The 17,861-nt window shown below is 37.9% G+C and overlaps 2 protein-coding genes across 3 annotated transcripts; both read right to left on the reverse strand.

Annotated features, from left to right (window-relative positions):
* Window positions 1–4,549: 4,549 nt before the first annotated feature.
* LOC107574035 (coiled-coil-helix-coiled-coil-helix domain-containing protein 2-like) lies at window positions 4,550–13,803 on the reverse strand. Of its 2 annotated transcripts, none has more exons than XM_016260509.1 (4): window positions 13,588–13,800; window positions 12,040–12,301; window positions 9,081–9,258; window positions 4,550–4,869 (listed from the first exon to the last, which is right to left on the reverse strand). In XM_016260509.1, exons 1-4 carry the CDS (start codon window positions 13,632–13,634, stop codon window positions 4,859–4,861), a joined length of 498 nt encoding a protein of 165 aa, XP_016115995.1. In that variant the 5' UTR covers window positions 13,635–13,800; the 3' UTR covers window positions 4,550–4,858. The 2 variants fall into 2 exon arrangements, with proteins under 2 accessions (XP_016115995.1, XP_016115994.1); XM_016260508.1 differs by lacking the exon at window positions 4,550–4,869 and adding an exon at window positions 8,131–8,662 and having other exon boundaries at window positions 13,588–13,803.
* A 1,339-nt stretch (window positions 13,804–15,142) lies between these two features.
* Window positions 15,143–17,187, reverse strand: LOC107574033 (heterogeneous nuclear ribonucleoprotein L-like). The gene is made up of 4 exons (XM_016260506.1): window positions 16,800–17,187; window positions 16,656–16,713; window positions 16,388–16,492; window positions 15,143–15,550 (listed from the first exon to the last, which is right to left on the reverse strand). Exons 1-4 carry the CDS (start codon window positions 16,977–16,979, stop codon window positions 15,492–15,494), a joined length of 402 nt encoding a protein of 133 aa, XP_016115992.1. The 5' UTR covers window positions 16,980–17,187; the 3' UTR covers window positions 15,143–15,491.
* Window positions 17,188–17,861: the final 674 nt, after the last annotated feature.

The raw sequence follows: 17,861 nt of genomic DNA on the forward strand, positions 1-17,861 counted from the left end.
CCCTCAGCCATGATGCAGGGGGCGGAGCTCCTCTTCGCACTCACACCGTCCACGGCTTGCTCCCTCGTGGTGGGCACTGTCACCGGCTCTCGCACCTGGTCTGACGGGTTAGGCTCAACATCCGAGGCAATCCTCTGCTCAGTCGCTTGGCTTTGCTCTGGCTCGCGGATCGCGGCGGGAAATGGCTCTCCATCATCGGTGGGCTCTGGCTGATGCTCCGTACCGCGGGGAGATGGTGGGCTGGGCTTTGGGTCCGAAGTGGATCCGGCGAGATCCACCACGGGGCCGATGGTGAGTGGCGACCCGGAGCGCGTGAGCACAGGGTTGCCAGGTTGACAAAGATAAGTAGCACGTTTAGCAGATATTTCTGTATTGCGCAAGTGTAAGTCTCTTTATATCAGGCAACCCCGTTGTGTTCCTCTGCGGCCAGATTATTAACAGATGCTCTATTCATTCTTTTTTAGAAACCTCGCACTTTTCTACTAAATTTTAAACATTGTAAAATTAAGCGTGGTCCACTGCTGTACACGTGCCACAGTATCGATACAGGGCCAGCTGTCTCGATACGCGTATCGTCAAATCTCTGTGACGATACATCGTCGTATCGATATTTTGAACACAGCACTACTGAGGACCAAGGTGGAGCTGGCGGGAGGAAGGAGCCCAACGGAGCCGGTGGGACAGTGCGACAAGGCGCAGCCAGAAGAGAGGAGTCCAGAGGCGATGGCGGGTCGACGCCCAACCAAGGCGGAGCCGGAGGGACGAGGGAGCCCGGTGGAGCTGATGGATTGATGGGTGACGGTGGAGGCGAGGGAGCTAGGAGCTGAGGTGAGCCACTGGGTCTATGGACCGAGGCGGAGTCCCGGCTTTGGAGGTCGGCGGTGAGGGAGACTCCGACCATGGAGGATGGCAGTCCCGCGGGGCTTGCACCACAATGATGGTAGGCTGAGGGCGAGCAGAGGGGCTGCCAGCTGACAGCGGAGGAGGAGGCTGGAGTGGGTGGGAGGGCGGGCATTTTTGAGGATCGCGGCGGGAAATGGCTCTCCATCATCGGTGGGCTCTGGCTGATGCTCCGTACCGCGGGGAGATGGTGGGCTGGGCTTTGGGTCCGAAGTGCATCCGGCGAGATCCACCACGGGGCCGATGGTGAGTGGCGACCCGTTTCTCGCCAGAGTCCACTCCACAAAGGCGGCAAATTCCTCCCGAAGACCATCTTCGGACGACCGACTGATTTTTTTTCTACACCATGATAATAATACCATGCAATACAATTTCTGACATATGCCATGGTATTCTTTAGAGCAGTGGTTCTCAACCTTTTTTGGGCCAGCGCCCCCTACCCATTATTCAGGTACCTCACCGCCCCCCATCAAATAAAAAGTAGTCTAATTGTCTTCACAGACTATTGAAGTTGATTATTATTTTGTGTTTATAATGAGGACTGGTATTATATTTACAGTAGCATTAAAATGTATGGGGTCATTACTTTTTTTAAGCAATTACTTTAATTCAAGGATCCATTAAATTGATGACAAAAAATGAAATGATAGTAAAATACACTTTTAAAATAGATTATTTGAAAATAAGTGCAATGACATTTATTTACAGAGTTTTTAAGCATTTTCATTGCTAGATATTTGGTGACATTGTTGCCCCAAATTTAAAAAGACTTGATAAAAATTCCTGTTTAGACTATATCCACAGGGGCATTTTTACAGAAGACATTTTTTGCTCTTCCGTTCCTGGCAGAGTGAGCGGCGTGTTTTTTGACTGGAGCGAGGAGTGGATTTTTTGAAAGTCGGAGCGTCGTAGTTTTCAGTCACTCCGAGAGCGCTCCACTACCGCTCTATCACAAGCACAATTAATGCCAACAGCCCATAATATAACTGCATTTTATCAAGAATTCAAGCATTAAACATCATTAGCTAGTTTGACAGATATGTGGATCATGGTTATAATGATGGCGATGGAGGTTATATCTCAAGCATGTTTGTTTGTAGCATGTGGACAATCAAAACTGACTGCGTGAATTCACATTTGAAACAGTTTATTGTACAGGTAGCTAATCTCTGCTCTAAACTAATGTGCTGCTACACTGCATGCACACACACAAGCTCGCACATAACGTACAGATCGCATGCACATTGAAACATTCAGGAGTGCAGAAAATTGTCAACACTGTCCTGTGATTTATCATTTATCAGCTTTCAGTGAAAAATAATAGGCTAATATTTATCTCTTAGTTTTAGAAAATACCGTTTTTGAGAATACATTGAATTTCCTTTTTTTTCTGACATAGTGGTCATTTTGGTCTGTAAATACCACATTCATACATGCAAATGGAAGAAATGTAAACCCCCTTTACTATATTTCATGATTTTCTGAGAATATTTCAAAGTTTGCTTACAAATGCTTAAAAGAAAACTAAGTTATAAGATGGGAGACATATGCTCCTCATTTTCAAAACTATTTTAGTGCTGTCCTGATTCATATCTTCGCTAGTCCATTAAATTTCAAATCTTGCTTTTGTGTCAGTGTGGTGTGCCAGCTATAATAAGAAGACGAAATGTCCACTGTAGAGGACACCAGGACTAAAAGCATGTTTATTATACATTTTGGGAGACAAAAGAATTGATTAGGAAAACAAATTATATATCAATATTCTTATGAAATATTAGATATTATTATGAAAATCTGGCCAATTACTAATCCCATTATTACACTTCTTTTTTCAACATGCTGTCCCAACAGCACTTTAATATGCAAATTAGATACAGTGTATAGATAACATTGTGCTTAATGGGAAAACCAGTTTATGGAGTTTTTACACACATTGCATAAAGCAAAATGGTATATCAAATCATTTTGTTATATATTTTATAACATAGTTGAGAACCATCCTTAAACAAAGTTACTTATAAAAAAATCCTGAAACCTAAAAATTGATTGGGGATTTTAAAAAAAAAATTCCCATTGTTTTTGCCTTTTCATGTCTATTCTTGTCATTTTATTTTTTTAGAAAAACTGAGTCCTGGTGTCCTCTACAGAGGACATAGCATAACTTATGAATAAAGTATCATTTTTCAAAGATGTTATTTTACAATTTTTTTCTTATGCTCTAAACAATGTCATGACATGAAAAAATACTAAATTCACAAAGCTTTTTATTTCTGGTTCTCATTATAGGCTATAATATCTCTATTATAGGCTATATTTTATTTGTAATGTTAACCTATTTTAAAGGGGTCATATGATGCGATTTCAATTTTGTGTTACAAGCTCTTGGTGCATAAAGAAGATCTGTAAAGTTACAAAGACTAAAGTCTTAAATCCAAAGAGATATTCTTTATAAAAGTTAAGTCAGCCACGCCTACCTAAAACGCCTCGTTTAAACACGCCCCCACATATCTACATCACTATGTGGAAATATTAGCATAATGCTGCCCAAATGTTCACGCAAAGAAAGAAGGCGTGGTTTCAGTAACCGCAGTTAGTGTTGAAGCAGCATGTCAGTGAGACGCATGTCGGCCAATCACAGTGCACCGGGTCAGCTGGCCAATCAGAGCAGACTGCGCTTGTCGGAAGGAGGGACGAAGTGTTTGAGAGAGGCGGGGCATAGAGGACCTACAATAATGTACAGTGTTTGAAAAATAATGTGTTTTTTGAACATTAAAGCATGTCAACATATTCTGTTACACCAAATAATGATCTTTAAAATAGTATCATATGACCTCTTTAAAAGCATGTATTTTAACCATAGAATTTAGAGTATCATGTAAATACCATGTTATAGCTACATAGTGTACAGTGATCTTATTATCCGGCTTCATTTAGTACGGCTCAGAAAGCATGAGCATGTTTTATGTGTCTGTTACTGTTTTTATTCGTAGCGTTCTGCGTTGGCAAAATCCCCGGATATGTACTCGCGGTGTTTATAGCAGCTCCGCATCAACCTGGGCTGCAGCATTATATGGACGACGGCGGCGAAATGCATGACGGAAACCTGCTCACACGAGCGCATTACTATCAGGAATTCACAGCGACTAAATTCGACATACCTCGCTAGTAGTCCTCCTGTTGAACAGCGTTGCTCTCCGTCGATCTGTGCAGGCAGCGGTCAGTCCCTATCCCAGCCTCCCTGCGATCATGTAGCGCGAGAGCTCTGCTGCCTTCAACAACACAGCGCCCAAAGGCCAACTGAATGTCAAGCTCCAAAAATAAAAAGCAGTATTAAAGACAGGACAGTCCCATATCGTATTACCACTTACGGTTATGCACTCTAATAAGAAGCAAACCAGTTCACACTTACATTTCTGTATCAATTAATTACTCTTACAAAAACAATCATTTATTCACAACTGATTCTTTTATTTAAATGTAGCCTACTATCATATATGGGAGATGATTTAACATCTACTAAACTCATTACAGAGGTTGAGATGACTGTAGAGTCTGCTAAATGCACAAATGACTATATTTACATAAGGCTGTGCTATATCTGAATAGACACCGTGGGTAAAAATGACAAGCAAAGAGCACTTGAATGTTTCTGATCCTTTTATTCACATCATTTGAATGAAACATTTTTAATAATATCACAAATTCTCCTGCAGAGAAACACACACTGATCTCTTCTACAGTAACTCGAGCAGAAAAAAAAATCAGAAAGTTGCTGTTATCTACACCAGATATATAAATACTATGCATTACATATGATACACAGCATTTCTACTTTTATTTCTCACATAGGCCCTGATATCTGATTGAGATGCATTTTGTTTTAGAGGAATCATTTTCCAGAAGCAAGCAGACGGTGAATGGCTATGGAATAGTTGTGTTTATGTCTCCAATCCAAACCTCATGACAGTCCTGTAGGAGGAAGGGGGGGGGGGGGGGGGGGATAAATCAATCTTTTAAGTACTTTAGAACAATACAACCCATATCCATTGGAAAACTATGATAATGGAAAAAATACAGCAAAGGAATGTTGTTGAAGCGAACTGATGTAAGCAAGTCCACTACATAATCTACAAAATGATGTCGCATTCACCATATATTGCAACAAGAGAAAACATAATGAATAAATATAATGGTTCACGTTAAACGGAAAATCATTTACGACTAACGTCGTTCCCAACCCATAAGACTTTCATTCATGTTCAGAACACAAATGAAGATATTTTGATTGAAATCAGAGACATTTCGGTCTCTCCATTGACCGCTTACACAACTACCACTTTGATGCTTCAGTAAGTTCATAAAGCGATCTTAAAACAAATCCATATTACATACAGATTTTCTGAATAGACTCATTCGCTTTATATGATGAACTGGTTTAATTTAGGCTTGTTTAACGAAAAGATGAACAAGAGTCCTACAGGCTTGGCGTGACATGAGGGTGAGTAAATGATGATTTTTGGGTGAAATATCCCTTTAAACTACCTTTATTTTAAAAGGTTTCGGTATTAACCATTTGTTAAGCTATTGTTCAGCAGTTTACAGGAGTTAAACGATTTAAAATATACTGCTGTAACAACATCAAGATGAGAATCCATGTTACCAGAACTATTAATAATGTTATTAATGTGAACAATACATTATATAGTTAGGAAACACTGTTGATTACTGTTGAACACACAGCAAAGTAATTCTGTTTTTTGCAGCTATTCTTTAATGAACCACCAGACAGTGCCATTTAACACTTTACTCTGATCAAGCTAAAAAAATGCAAACATTGTTTAATATATCCCAGGTGTGCCTCACACGTCCTGAAAAGTGAAGCGGGCTCTTTGATCGCCCCCTGGTGGCTGGCTGCAGTACAGGTCATAAATCCCGCCCTCTTTATGTAAACGAATGGGACTTGAATCAAAATAAAAAAATTAATTACGCTTCCAATACAATTTTTTCGAAAGATGGTCATTTAAGGTAGCTGTTATCACGCTGATATATGTTAAATTGTTAGTTTGTGTGATAAGTTTACATTTTTAGCTAGTAATTTGATGCTATAAAAATGGGGCGTGTCGTTATGGTTGAGTGGGTCTGCGGGAGTTTGGGCGAGAGTTTGATACCGCGATACTACTACGCAGACTCTGGCTCCAAACAAATCTCTACTGCGCAGACTCTGGCTCCAAACTAATCTCTACTGCGCAGACTCTGGCTCCAAATGACGTCATTAACTCAAGATAGTGGCGGCCATACTGAGATGCTTTGGCTTCACTTTTCTATAGTGGAAAGAATAGGAGACACGTCGTCCATCTTTTTTTTACGGTCTATGATATATCCAGTGATAAACGAGTTTCAGTTGATTTCTAATAATAAATGCCTTACTATTACTTCAGTCTGATAGCAAATAAATAAAATGATTAGCATTCAATTATTCACATATAATTGACTAAAAAACTAGTATACATTAGACAAATAGGTGCTCCATTCATCATATTATAAAACTTCTGCATTGCACTCAAAAACTATAAATAAACTTAGCAGTCTAAAATGTCATTTATTAGCAGTACATGATTATTCTAGTTTTGAGTTGCAGTTAGTTAAATTGGACCCACTTTATATTAAGTGGCCTTAAAAACTATGTACTTACATTTTAAATAGTAATTTGGTACAATGCACTTATTGTGTGCATACATGTTTTTACATTGTACTTATATTTTAAAAATACCTGCATGTAATTACATTTATAATTACACAGCTGACCCATCCCTAACCCACCCTTGAACCTACCCATACCACCAAACCTGACCCTAACCTTACCTGTATCCCACCTCAATAGCAGCAAAAGTGTTTTGCAATACAATATGAACAATATAAGTACATTGTACTTAATTTTTGATGTAAGTACATAGTAGTTAAGGCCACTTAATATAAAGTGGGGCCATTAAATTAGATTTAAATGGTCCAGTTTCTTGTGCACTAATATATAGACCACCGAAATATAACAAACTGTTTATTCATGAATTTTCAGTTTCCAACTGCAATTGTAACGAGTTTGGAGAGGATTTTAATACTTGGTGATTTTAATTTGCATATCTGTTGTCCCAAAGAGCCTATGGTGAAGGAGTTTCTACATCTCATTGACTCACCCAATTTGTCTCAAGTCCTACCCATATACTTGGTCATACTTTGGATTTGATACCATCCCTGGGTGTTTCGGGTTTGAATGTAGATACTGAGGATGCTTGTTTTTCGGATCATAATCCAGTGGTTTTTTAGTATTTCAGTTTCTAGTTCCTTTTTCAATTGTAAGGACGGTATGTTCGTTCTTAGAAATCTTCAACGGCCAGTGAATTTTCAAAGGCTTATATTTTATTTCCAGCTCTGCCCCAGTCTTTTGGTCCAGGTATAAATGACTCAGTGTCAATGTTTAATTCCATTCCATTTGTGCGCTGCTTTTAAAATCCAAGGTCCGAAAGCCAAACCACAGCCATGGCTGAATAATGATACTCGCTGCCTCCGACAATTGTGGAGGAAAGCAGAGAGGAAATGGAAGAAAGATAAGCTGCAGGTATCTTATGATATACTGAAAGAGGCTATGATTAAGTATCAGAAAGCAGTTAAAGCTACAAAGATCAAATATTTCTCTGATCTCATAAGAAAGATTCCTAATAATCATAAAGCGTTATTCAAAACAATAGATTCAGTTTTAAATCCTGATATAGCTACTGGTCTTGATATCACTTAATGTGTGAAAAGTTTTTAGAGGTTTTTTATTAACAAAACCGATATTCTTAGAGCTAGTATTCTACCTCCAGACTTTATCCTTGATTATATCATCCCACCCTCATTAGTACATTAAGTGAGTTTAAACTGATTTCATTATCTGATTTGGTGGACTTAGTCTGCCATATAAAGCCCACTCAGTGTTCTTTGGACATTGTTCCTCCACGTCTCCTTGTTCAGGAATTGGACGTGGCTGGCCTAGATCAGGGATCCTCAAATCTGGCCCACGAGATCCACTTTCCTGTAGAGTTTAGCTCTAACCCTAATCAAACACACCTGAGCATGCTAAATCAATGTCTTCAGGATCATTAGAAAATCACAGGTAGGTGAGTTTGATCAGGGTTGGAGCAAAACTCTTCAGCGCATTGGACCTCCAGGGCAAGATTTGAGGAACCCTGGTCTAGATTTTTTTGTCAATTGTGAACTCCAGTTTATGGAGTGGTGTTGTGCCATCCTGCATCCAATTTGGATTCATCTGATTTAAAGAACTACCGGCCAATTTCAAAACTGTCTTTCCTGTCAAAAATTCTAGAGAGGGTTGTCTTTCAACAGCTTTCTATTAATTTAAATGGAAATGGTATTTTTGATAAGTTCCAATCAAGATTTAGGGCTCAGCAGAGTCGGGCCTTCTCAAAGTGTCTAATGATCTGTTTTTGGCTGTCAATTCGGGAAAGTGTACAGTTTTGGTTTTACTTGATTTGACAGCTGCATTTGACACTATAATACATGAAATACTGATGGAGCGCTTAAGACTGTGGGCTGGGATCCAAGGTATTGCTCTTAACTGGTTTAGTTCATATCTCTCTGGAAGAACTTTTTCTGTTGATTTAGGAAATTTTACATCCTCTTATGCTCAAATGAAGTGTGGGGTTCCGCAAGGATCAATACTGGGTCCAGCCTTATTTTCTATTTACATGCTTCCTATGGCTGATATCTGTCAGAAACATAATGTATATTATCATCATCTTTATTTTAATGATACACAGCTTTATTGGTCTATAAAAATGGGGGATAATTCAGCCTTACAGTCTCTCTTTGCATGTTTTAATGATATTAAGGAGTGGATGGCAGCAAATTTTCTTTACCTGAATGAATCTATGACTGAAGTGATACTGTTTGGCCCTCTGAGTTCTTCATTTAAAGACTTATCACTTCTCTCTTGAATTTGATTGTAATTAATTTTATGTAATTTTGTGATTGTTTTACAATTTTTAGAATGTATGCCTTATGTTTGATATGTAAAGCACTTTGGCCAACGTCTGTTGTTTTTAAGTGTGCTATATAAATAAATAGACTAGACTTAATTATACAATTTTGCAAACTGGTGCCACTAACAACATCTGTGTACATACCATTGGAGAATTTACATTGTTTCAGTACTTCGCTGAAGCCCTCACAGAGTTTGAAGTCGCTCTGTGTCTGAGCGCATTCAATGAACTGCTTTAGCTCATATGCACAGGGACTCTGCTCCTGCTGCTGGTACATGGATGGCTGCTGCTGCTGGTACATGGGCTGAGCCTGGTAGGGCTCCTGTGGGAATGTTTAGGATAAAGAAGCTTTCAGGATTATATTGTTATTTGAAAGCAGAAATTCTAAAACCATTTAGCAAGATCAACCAGATTTAAAAGATGAACATAATTACTAACGCATGGCTGGACATGATGTTTGTCAGACAAAATGTCTATATAAGGATTTAAAAAAACATTTTGAGAGACTGTACTAATACGTGCTTAAATGTACTGAATGTGCACTTGTAGTGTACTTCCCTTCTTAGAAGTATATTTGGTATTTTACGGTGTCCTTGTTGCAAATTACATGTACTTACTTTAGAAATAACAACAAATTAAGCATTATTATATGCAACTAAGAGGCATTCAAGATGTAGTGACTTTGTTTCTTCAGTAGAACACAAACAAAGATTTTTAACTCAAACCGTTGCAGTCTGTCAGTCTTATAATGGAAGTGAATGGGAATCACGGCTTTGAGAGTCAAAAAAACATACACAAACAAAACCAAATTAAACCCTGCGGCTCGTGATGATATATTTATGTGTAAAGACACGAAACGATCGGTCTGTGCAAGAAACTGAACAGTATTTATATCGTTTTTTACCTCTGATTCACCGCAATGTCCGAACTGTCCCGAGCAATTTCGCAACAGCCGACGCGTGACGCATCTTCTTCTTCTTCTTGCTTTACGGCGGATCGCAGACTTAAGGCCGGGACACACCAAGCCAATGTTGGGCCGACGTCGAGCGACGGTCGGGCTAGTTTGTTTGGTGTGTTCCACTCGTCGGCTCTCATCGGGCTCACGTCGGCGGCAGTTTGCCGTCGGCGCGAGTGAGAGCTCTGATTGGATGTTCAGTTTAACGAACGATTCAGTGCCCGAGAATTAAAGTGAAAGTGATGAAAACAAGCAAGTAAATGAAGGCGGTACAGACAGAAGGCTGTTTAAATGTTACGTGATCTTTCCCAATCATTCTAATACATGAATGTTTTCATAACAACATGAGCCGCTTAAAATGATTAAAGTTATCAACGTTACTGATATTCAAAGTTATCAACGTTACTGATATTCAAAATGGTAAGCAAGCGCTGCTTTGTTTACGTTTCGTATATCTGCGTTTATCTTGTATATCTTTGTTTCGGTTTCTCCTTTTGAATGCCGAATATATACTATTGATAGCTGCTGATATAGACAGTTAATTCCTCTCACGCATGCGCAGAACGCACGTGTTAGTTTGCCGTCGGCTGTAGACTGTGCGGTGTGTTTGAGCGTAGCTTTTTGGTCCCTCAGGACAGTTCGGACATTGCGGTGAATCAGAGGTAAAAAACGATATAAATACTGTTCAGTTTCTTGCACAGACCGATCATTTCGTGTCTTCACACATTAATGTATCGTCACGAGCCGCAGGGTTTAATTTGGTTTTGTTTGTGTATGTTTCATGTCAAAGCCGTGATTCCCATTCACTTCCATTATAAGACTGACAGACTGCAACGGTTTGACTTAAAAATCTTTGTTTGTGTTCTACTGAAGAAACTAAGTCACCTACATCTTGGATGCCCTAAGCAGATAAACATCACATTTACATTTTTGGGTGAACTATCCTGTTAAAGAGAGACTAACACACTTAAGTACAGCTTTAAAAAGTGCACATAAAAAAACTTTGTAATTACAATTTACATTACATTTCATGTCATACACTTATTTTGATTTGTTGACCAACAACATACTAAGCTAATAATTGTAACTAACGTTATTACTTTTTCAGTTAACATATCTGAAATGTACTAAACTTCAAATATATTTAGATACGACATACAATTGAACTCAAATCGGCAAAATGTTAATTTTACCAAAATAAGATCATACAAAATGCATGTTATTGTTTATTTAGTACTGACCTGAATAAGTTATTTCACATAAAAGATGTTTACATATAGTCCACAAGAGAAAATAATAGTTACATTTATAAAAATGAACCCATTCAAAAGATTCTTAAAACTGTGTTGTTACCTGAACGACCCACAGCTGTACTTTTTTTGTTTAGTGATAGTTGTTCATGAGTCCCTTGTTTGTCCTGAACCGTTAAACTGCCTGCTGTTCTTCAGAAAAATCCTTCAAGTCTCACAAATTCTTTGATTTTCCAGCATTTTAGTGTATTTGAACCCTTTCCAACAATGACTGTATGATTTTGAGATCCATCTTTTCACACTGAGGACAGCCGAGGGACTCGTATGCAACTTTTACAGAAGGTTCAAGCGCTCACTGATGCTTCAGAAGGAAAAATCATGCATTAAGAGCTTTGAAGATCAGGGTAAATTTAACTTATTTTGTCTGGGAAACATGCAAGTATCTTCTGTAACTTCTGAAGGGCAGTACTAAATAAAAAAAATGATAAAACTGATATTTAGGGAAAATGATAATGTACACATCTTCATTCTGTTCAAAAGTTTACACCCCCTGGCCCTTAATGCATCGTTTTTTTCCTTCTGGAGCATGAGTGAGCGTTTGAACCTTCTGTAGGTCAATAGAAATGACATTAAAGTATACTTTACCTTAAATGCTTGTCAGTACATTTAGCAGTACAATATCTCCATAGAAGACAATAGAAGGAATTGTGTAATGACATATGAAGAAGTACCTAAATCCTACTTTTAAAATGCTAATTAAAACAATGAAGTGTCCAAAAACATCAGTTTGCAGTTCTAAAGTACATTATTTCTGTGACAAGTTGCAATAGTGTACGACCTTTTCTCAAGGGAGAGCTGAGCGTAACTATTCAAACAGGTAGTTTGGCTTTGTGTTTACCTGATAGGTGACATCAGGCCTGGCAGCCTCTGAGTGTCCACCTCCGCTGAAGCCGCCGGTCATAGCGTGACCTATCGTGTGTCCGACAGCAGAGCCGACCGCAACGCCCGCCGCGGTGGAGGCCATCTGAGCGAACATCCCCGGCTGACGGGGAGCAGCAGCAGGAGCCGCCACCGCCGATGGTGGAGGAGACGCGGGCGCTGGGGCGTATGAGCGTGGAGGAGCTGCTCTAGCCATTGGTGGAGGTGATGGGGAGGAGTAACTAGAGTGAAAACACACCATCATCTACCTGTACAGTAAGATCTCTTAATACAAGGTTCACACGCTAATGAATTTCCATGACAGATTTTGATGGTTTTTTTATGACTGTTGTTCCTATATGGTTGCTAGGGTGTTCTAGGTGGTTGCTATACAGGACAAATAGTGACTGATACACAATACACATGTGAACCTGGAGCACAAAAGCAGTCTTAAGTCGCTGGGGTATATTTGTAGCAATAGCCAACAATACACTGTATGGGTCAAAATTATCGATTTTTCTTTTATGACAAAAATCATTAGGATATTAAGTAAAGATGATGTTCCGTGAAGATATTTTGTAAATGTCCAACTGTAAATATATTAAAACTTCATTTTTGATTAGTAATATGCATTGCCAAGAACTTCATTTGGACAACTTTAAAGATGATTTTCTCAATATTTAGATTTTTTTGCACCCTCAGATTCCAGATAGTTGTATCTCGACCAAATATTGTCTGATCCTAACAAACCATACATCAATGAAAGCTTATTTATTCAGCTTATGTATAAATCTCAGTTTCGAAAAATTGACGGCAAGACTTTTTAAGGTTTTGTGGTCCAGGGTCACATATGGGTACAGTATAGGTTTTCGATGAAATATTATTATTGATTTTTTTTATTTGTCAGTAGATATTGTACATTTATTACTCAACAATTAATAAATATTTACTGATGCCTGTTAATTTCTTTTTTTTTTTTAGATACAATTTTCTTCTCATCTAATGTTCAATATTAATATTTGAAAGCCTGAATAATTTTTTCTAAATGTAACTAAAGCCTGGAAGTTTTACAAATAAAAAAAATTCAAACTAAAATAATTTAATACACTTTCAAAGAATTCTAGAATTATAAAACAGTGCATTTCTACACAAAGCCCAAGCTTTCGCTTGCAAGTACGCGTCTGTTTTACACCGAATACTGCTTAAAGAAACATTTCAGAGCAGAGAATAATTAACAGTGTTACAGATTGTATTAGATTTGATATTGTAAACAAATATTATCCAGAGCCGCCTATACACACTCATGTTCGTGTAAATGTAGGCTATGTATGTCCTCTACAATCACCATCACTATTGCTGATAACTAACACGCTTAAAGAGACAGTAACAGACTCTGTCTTCTGAAGCTGTAGCCGTCAGTGTTGGTAAAGAAGTTTGTTCCTGATTTCAACGGTTGGTTAAGCACGTTAACGTAACTGCCGCGTGACTAGCACTGCCACACAGCGCATGATAATCAGTCTTAACGCACCTTGGAGGACTCATCCTCGAACTTCTGCTTCGGCTTCCTCTTGGCATCTTGCTTTTTTATGACTAACTCCAGAAAAAGATCCGAGACTCGCAAAAACTTCTGTAGTTTTAATAGTACTATCCTGTCAGTGCGCTACTGACCTCCGCACTGTATTTATAATCCGGGGAACTTTCTCGCGTATTACATCATAACGTTTGACATCCGCTCATGCGCATGCTGTACTTCCGGAATATGCCGTTTATCTTCACTTAAAGGTGCAATGTGTAATATTTACATCGCGATATAATATACACAACTATGTTTTCAGAGGTGTATAAAGAGTTAATGAACCGTTATGTTTTTATTACCTTAGATTGAGCAATTTATATCTACATACACCGCGGGTCCCCTTACATGGAAGTCGCCGCCATGTTTCTACAGTAGCCCTAAACGGACAAACTGCTCTACACAGCGCGTTTCGTCACTTTGTTGTTCTTGTGAATAAAACACTGACACAATGACGAACAAGTACATTCATATTCGCAATAACATCGATTTATTAAATAATGAAGTAAATATAATACATTAATTTACCTTAGTAAAGAAATCTCATTGCTCTCTGCTCTTTACCGACGAGTCCTGTATCGGCCACCGTAGCTTCTCTAAAAGGAGGGGTGGGCATTGGTTGCAATTCGCAATCTGACCGCTAGATGCCGCTCAAATTTACACACTGCACCTTTAAATAAAACTTACTATTACTATTATATTTTTAATACTAATTTTATAGTTCGTATACGATATTTTCAACAATGAAATGCAAAATGATAGTGTTCTGCTCGTAATTTACTTGCTATTACATTTTAAGAAGCACAAGGCAGAGGGATTTTAAAATGTGAAAAATCTATATGTACAATCATATAATACATAATTCTTGTTTAGTACTAATATCACTTATTCGGTTTCTTCCTTTACTTAACTGTGACTGAAGCTTTTTAACTTTTAGTATTATTTTGCGAGTACACAAATTATATTCACAGACACGAATATATAAAACGGCACAGTATAGAATTTTTTTCTAATTTTATAGTGCGCTGTTATTAAAATCTGACTTTTCATGTTATGACCCCTGCAATTGGCTAGACATCAGCCCATCATAGTTTTGTCTGCATCGTGATTTAACGATCATGAGAAACTTCCATGACCTTCTTTATTACTGTATAACTTATTCATTTGATTTAAAAGCATCTCATTGGATTATTTGGGTTTCTAGGCCTTGCACAGATTTAATTTACCTTGACTATAGAAATATCAGTTACATTTTTGAATTTTCTAAGCCTGGAAATCACAATTTTAAAACGGTCTAATACTTCCTTGACTCTTGGTATATGCTCTCAGCAAGCGGCAACAGCCATTTTTGAATACGCAGATTATTTCTTTATTAAACTGATTACATTTTATTTTCTAGATTCCAAATATACACTGGGCACTAACATCCAGGCAGCTTTTGAAAGAAAGTTTAAACTGCTGTAAAACACGAGTCACAATTGCTACATTGCAAAAGCAATAACAACAGAGACCCATTATCACTATTTTTATTTTAGTCCAAAAAAAAATGCAATCGTCTTTACAGAGTGACATTTCTAAAAGTGAGGTGCTGAGCCCACAGCTAACAGTCAATCATTGTAAGCAAAAAAAAAAAGAACAAAACAGTAACAAAACCAAAATACTGGTACAAAAGCGTTTCAACTCTCCTCTTCCTTTAAAAGCAATGAGTTCAGTCAGTTTTACTCTCAGCTTGGGTTGCGGCTCAATCAACATAAGATTAACTCAACACGTCTGCACACCCACTCACACAAATGAGCCATTAAGGACAATAAAGTATCAGGAAGGTGAAGTGATGGGGTGAGCGATGACGATGATGCTGTTCAGTTTGCATGCTGTGCAGTAGAGAAGCACAGCTTGAGTGTATATGGGTATGGGCCACCTGCAGAGAGAAACAGAAAAGCAAAGGATAAGTCCACATTTTCTAGCATTAAAGCTGTGTGCGCTGGGAAAAGTAAGAACAGAGATATACACATTACTGTTGCAAATTACAACTGTCCAGTAAAATGGCGTATTTGACATCACGCCATCACGAATTCAGTTCTCTTTTGCAGCTTATTGTGTTTGAACGGGCAAATAGACACAGATGTCAAAATGTGCAGTCTTCACGTGAACACAGTAGGTTATGTCTTAAGTAAAAGTAAACAGCTGGGTAAAAAACATTTCTCTGTATATTGGATCGGTGCATTCGGTCTTAAAAGGGACAGCAGCCTAATTTAAATGCTGCTGTCTGTGTCATGAATATTAATCAAACAACAAAAAAACGAGAAAAATCACTCACTGCTCGACTAAATTTGTATCTTTAATAAGAATCAATTTATATGTGATTCATACAGTGAAGACTATACAGCGTTTTAGGTTTACACTTGATTATTCAACTTCTATATTATTTCTTACATCACACTGAATAAAACCTACTGTATCTGAAAAATGTTTCATTAGTATCTTTGTTCTATTGTATTTGTAAATTGCTTTTGTTCTTATTTTTAATGACAAAATTAAAATAACTAATATATATATATATATATAGTTACAGTGATATCAATTTCTCATACCATGAAATTTAACTAGCAAAATTTGGGTCATATTGCCCACCCCTAGCAGCCAAATACATACATGCATACCTTTTTATTTATTAAATTCACTTTAATTTTGTTGGAAACCCTGACACAACCAATTAATGTCAACAAAATCTAAAACAGATGATGAAGTCACTTACTGGGGTTTTTCATCTGGTAATGGTTCATCATAGCAAGAGCTTCCATGGCGTCATTAACAGACTCCCAGTCCAGAAGCCCTGACGAACTCCTCTCTGATGTGGAACCTATTCATTAAAGAAAAAGAGGCACTGGACACATTACAATAATGAAGGAGTATGGATGACATTACCAGTTAATAGGGCACACTTTAAATTATTTCATGCTGAGTTTGGCTTTCTATGCCGTTATTTACCACACATCAGTTAAAGACAGTACGTTTTCACACACCTTTAGCTGCAAAAAGTTTGACATTGGAAGGGCTCTTTACCCCAAGTTCTTCACAGACCTGAAAACAGATGAAGGTTGTAAATGTACACATCGAATAACATTATGTGACAAGAAAGGTCCTGACTTCCTGTAATGTGAACTGACCCTGGTAAAGGAGTCTGGTGAAGCCTCGGGTGCTGCGTTGAAGAAGTGTAGGACGTTGCTGGGATGCTGAATGCGGTTCTTTGCTGCCTGCTCTGGAGAGGAGAAACGGTTATTTCTGCTCCCGTGAAAGTCTTTGAAGCTGCTGGTCCCGTCTTCCAGCTCATAGGACTGACCGGGCATGATGGCCTGCTGCTTAGACACACTGACACAATGAAGAAAACAACTGATCAAACCGTATGTACACACATGGAGTCATATTTTAACAAATTAATTAAATTCGCATTTTACTGATTCCCTTCGAATTCTTATTCTCATTTTTTTACGTAAATAATTAGACAAAACTGTTTTAACACTTTGATTTCATTCAAATTCTTTTACTGTAGTGTTAAAAAAAATCTCAACGAAAATAATTAGACAAAACTAAGTATTTTAACACAATGATAGCATTTTTAATGCCTTTAACTCTTTCCCCGCCAGCATTTCTGAAAAAAGTTGCCAGCCACCGCCAGCGATTTTGATGATTTTCACTCAGATTTGATGGCCTCCAGTATTTTTTGCTGTATGAATATTTGAAAATGCAATACACCAAAATAAAGATCAGAGCCTCTACTTTTAAACAAACAAAAAAATCTGTTTAATTCTAGCTTAAAGCATTCTTTTTTTTATCAACACTTGAATATAGGTAGGTTTCATAAAAAAATGCATAATTTTGAGCAAAAAGGTGAGAAAATCGAATTTTCTTCAAAAACTACATCTGGATAATATTCAGTACAATTATCAAAGCATAAATCGCTTCCATCAATACCTCCAAAGCTTGCTCAGACATATACCACTTCCTGGATCAACATTTTACTCTGTAACATTATGCAGTTTTCATTTATATGCTGTCTATTGCTGATGATCGCATTATTTTTCATATGCATCTGTTTACTTAAGAGATCGCTCGTTTCTCCGTCCTGTTCACGTGTGTTTTTGTTCGGAAGGTTTAGTCCTCGTTCAGAAGATGTGTAATAGCACCCCCGAGGTTATAACACTGAAAACACGAAAAGCCATAAAAACAAG

Source organism: Sinocyclocheilus grahami, unplaced genomic scaffold (assembly GCF_001515645.1).
Source record: "Sinocyclocheilus grahami isolate Dianchi unplaced genomic scaffold, SAMN03320097.WGS_v1.1 scaffold2097.1, whole genome shotgun sequence".
NCBI lineage: Eukaryota > Metazoa > Chordata > Actinopteri > Cypriniformes > Cyprinidae > Sinocyclocheilus > Sinocyclocheilus grahami.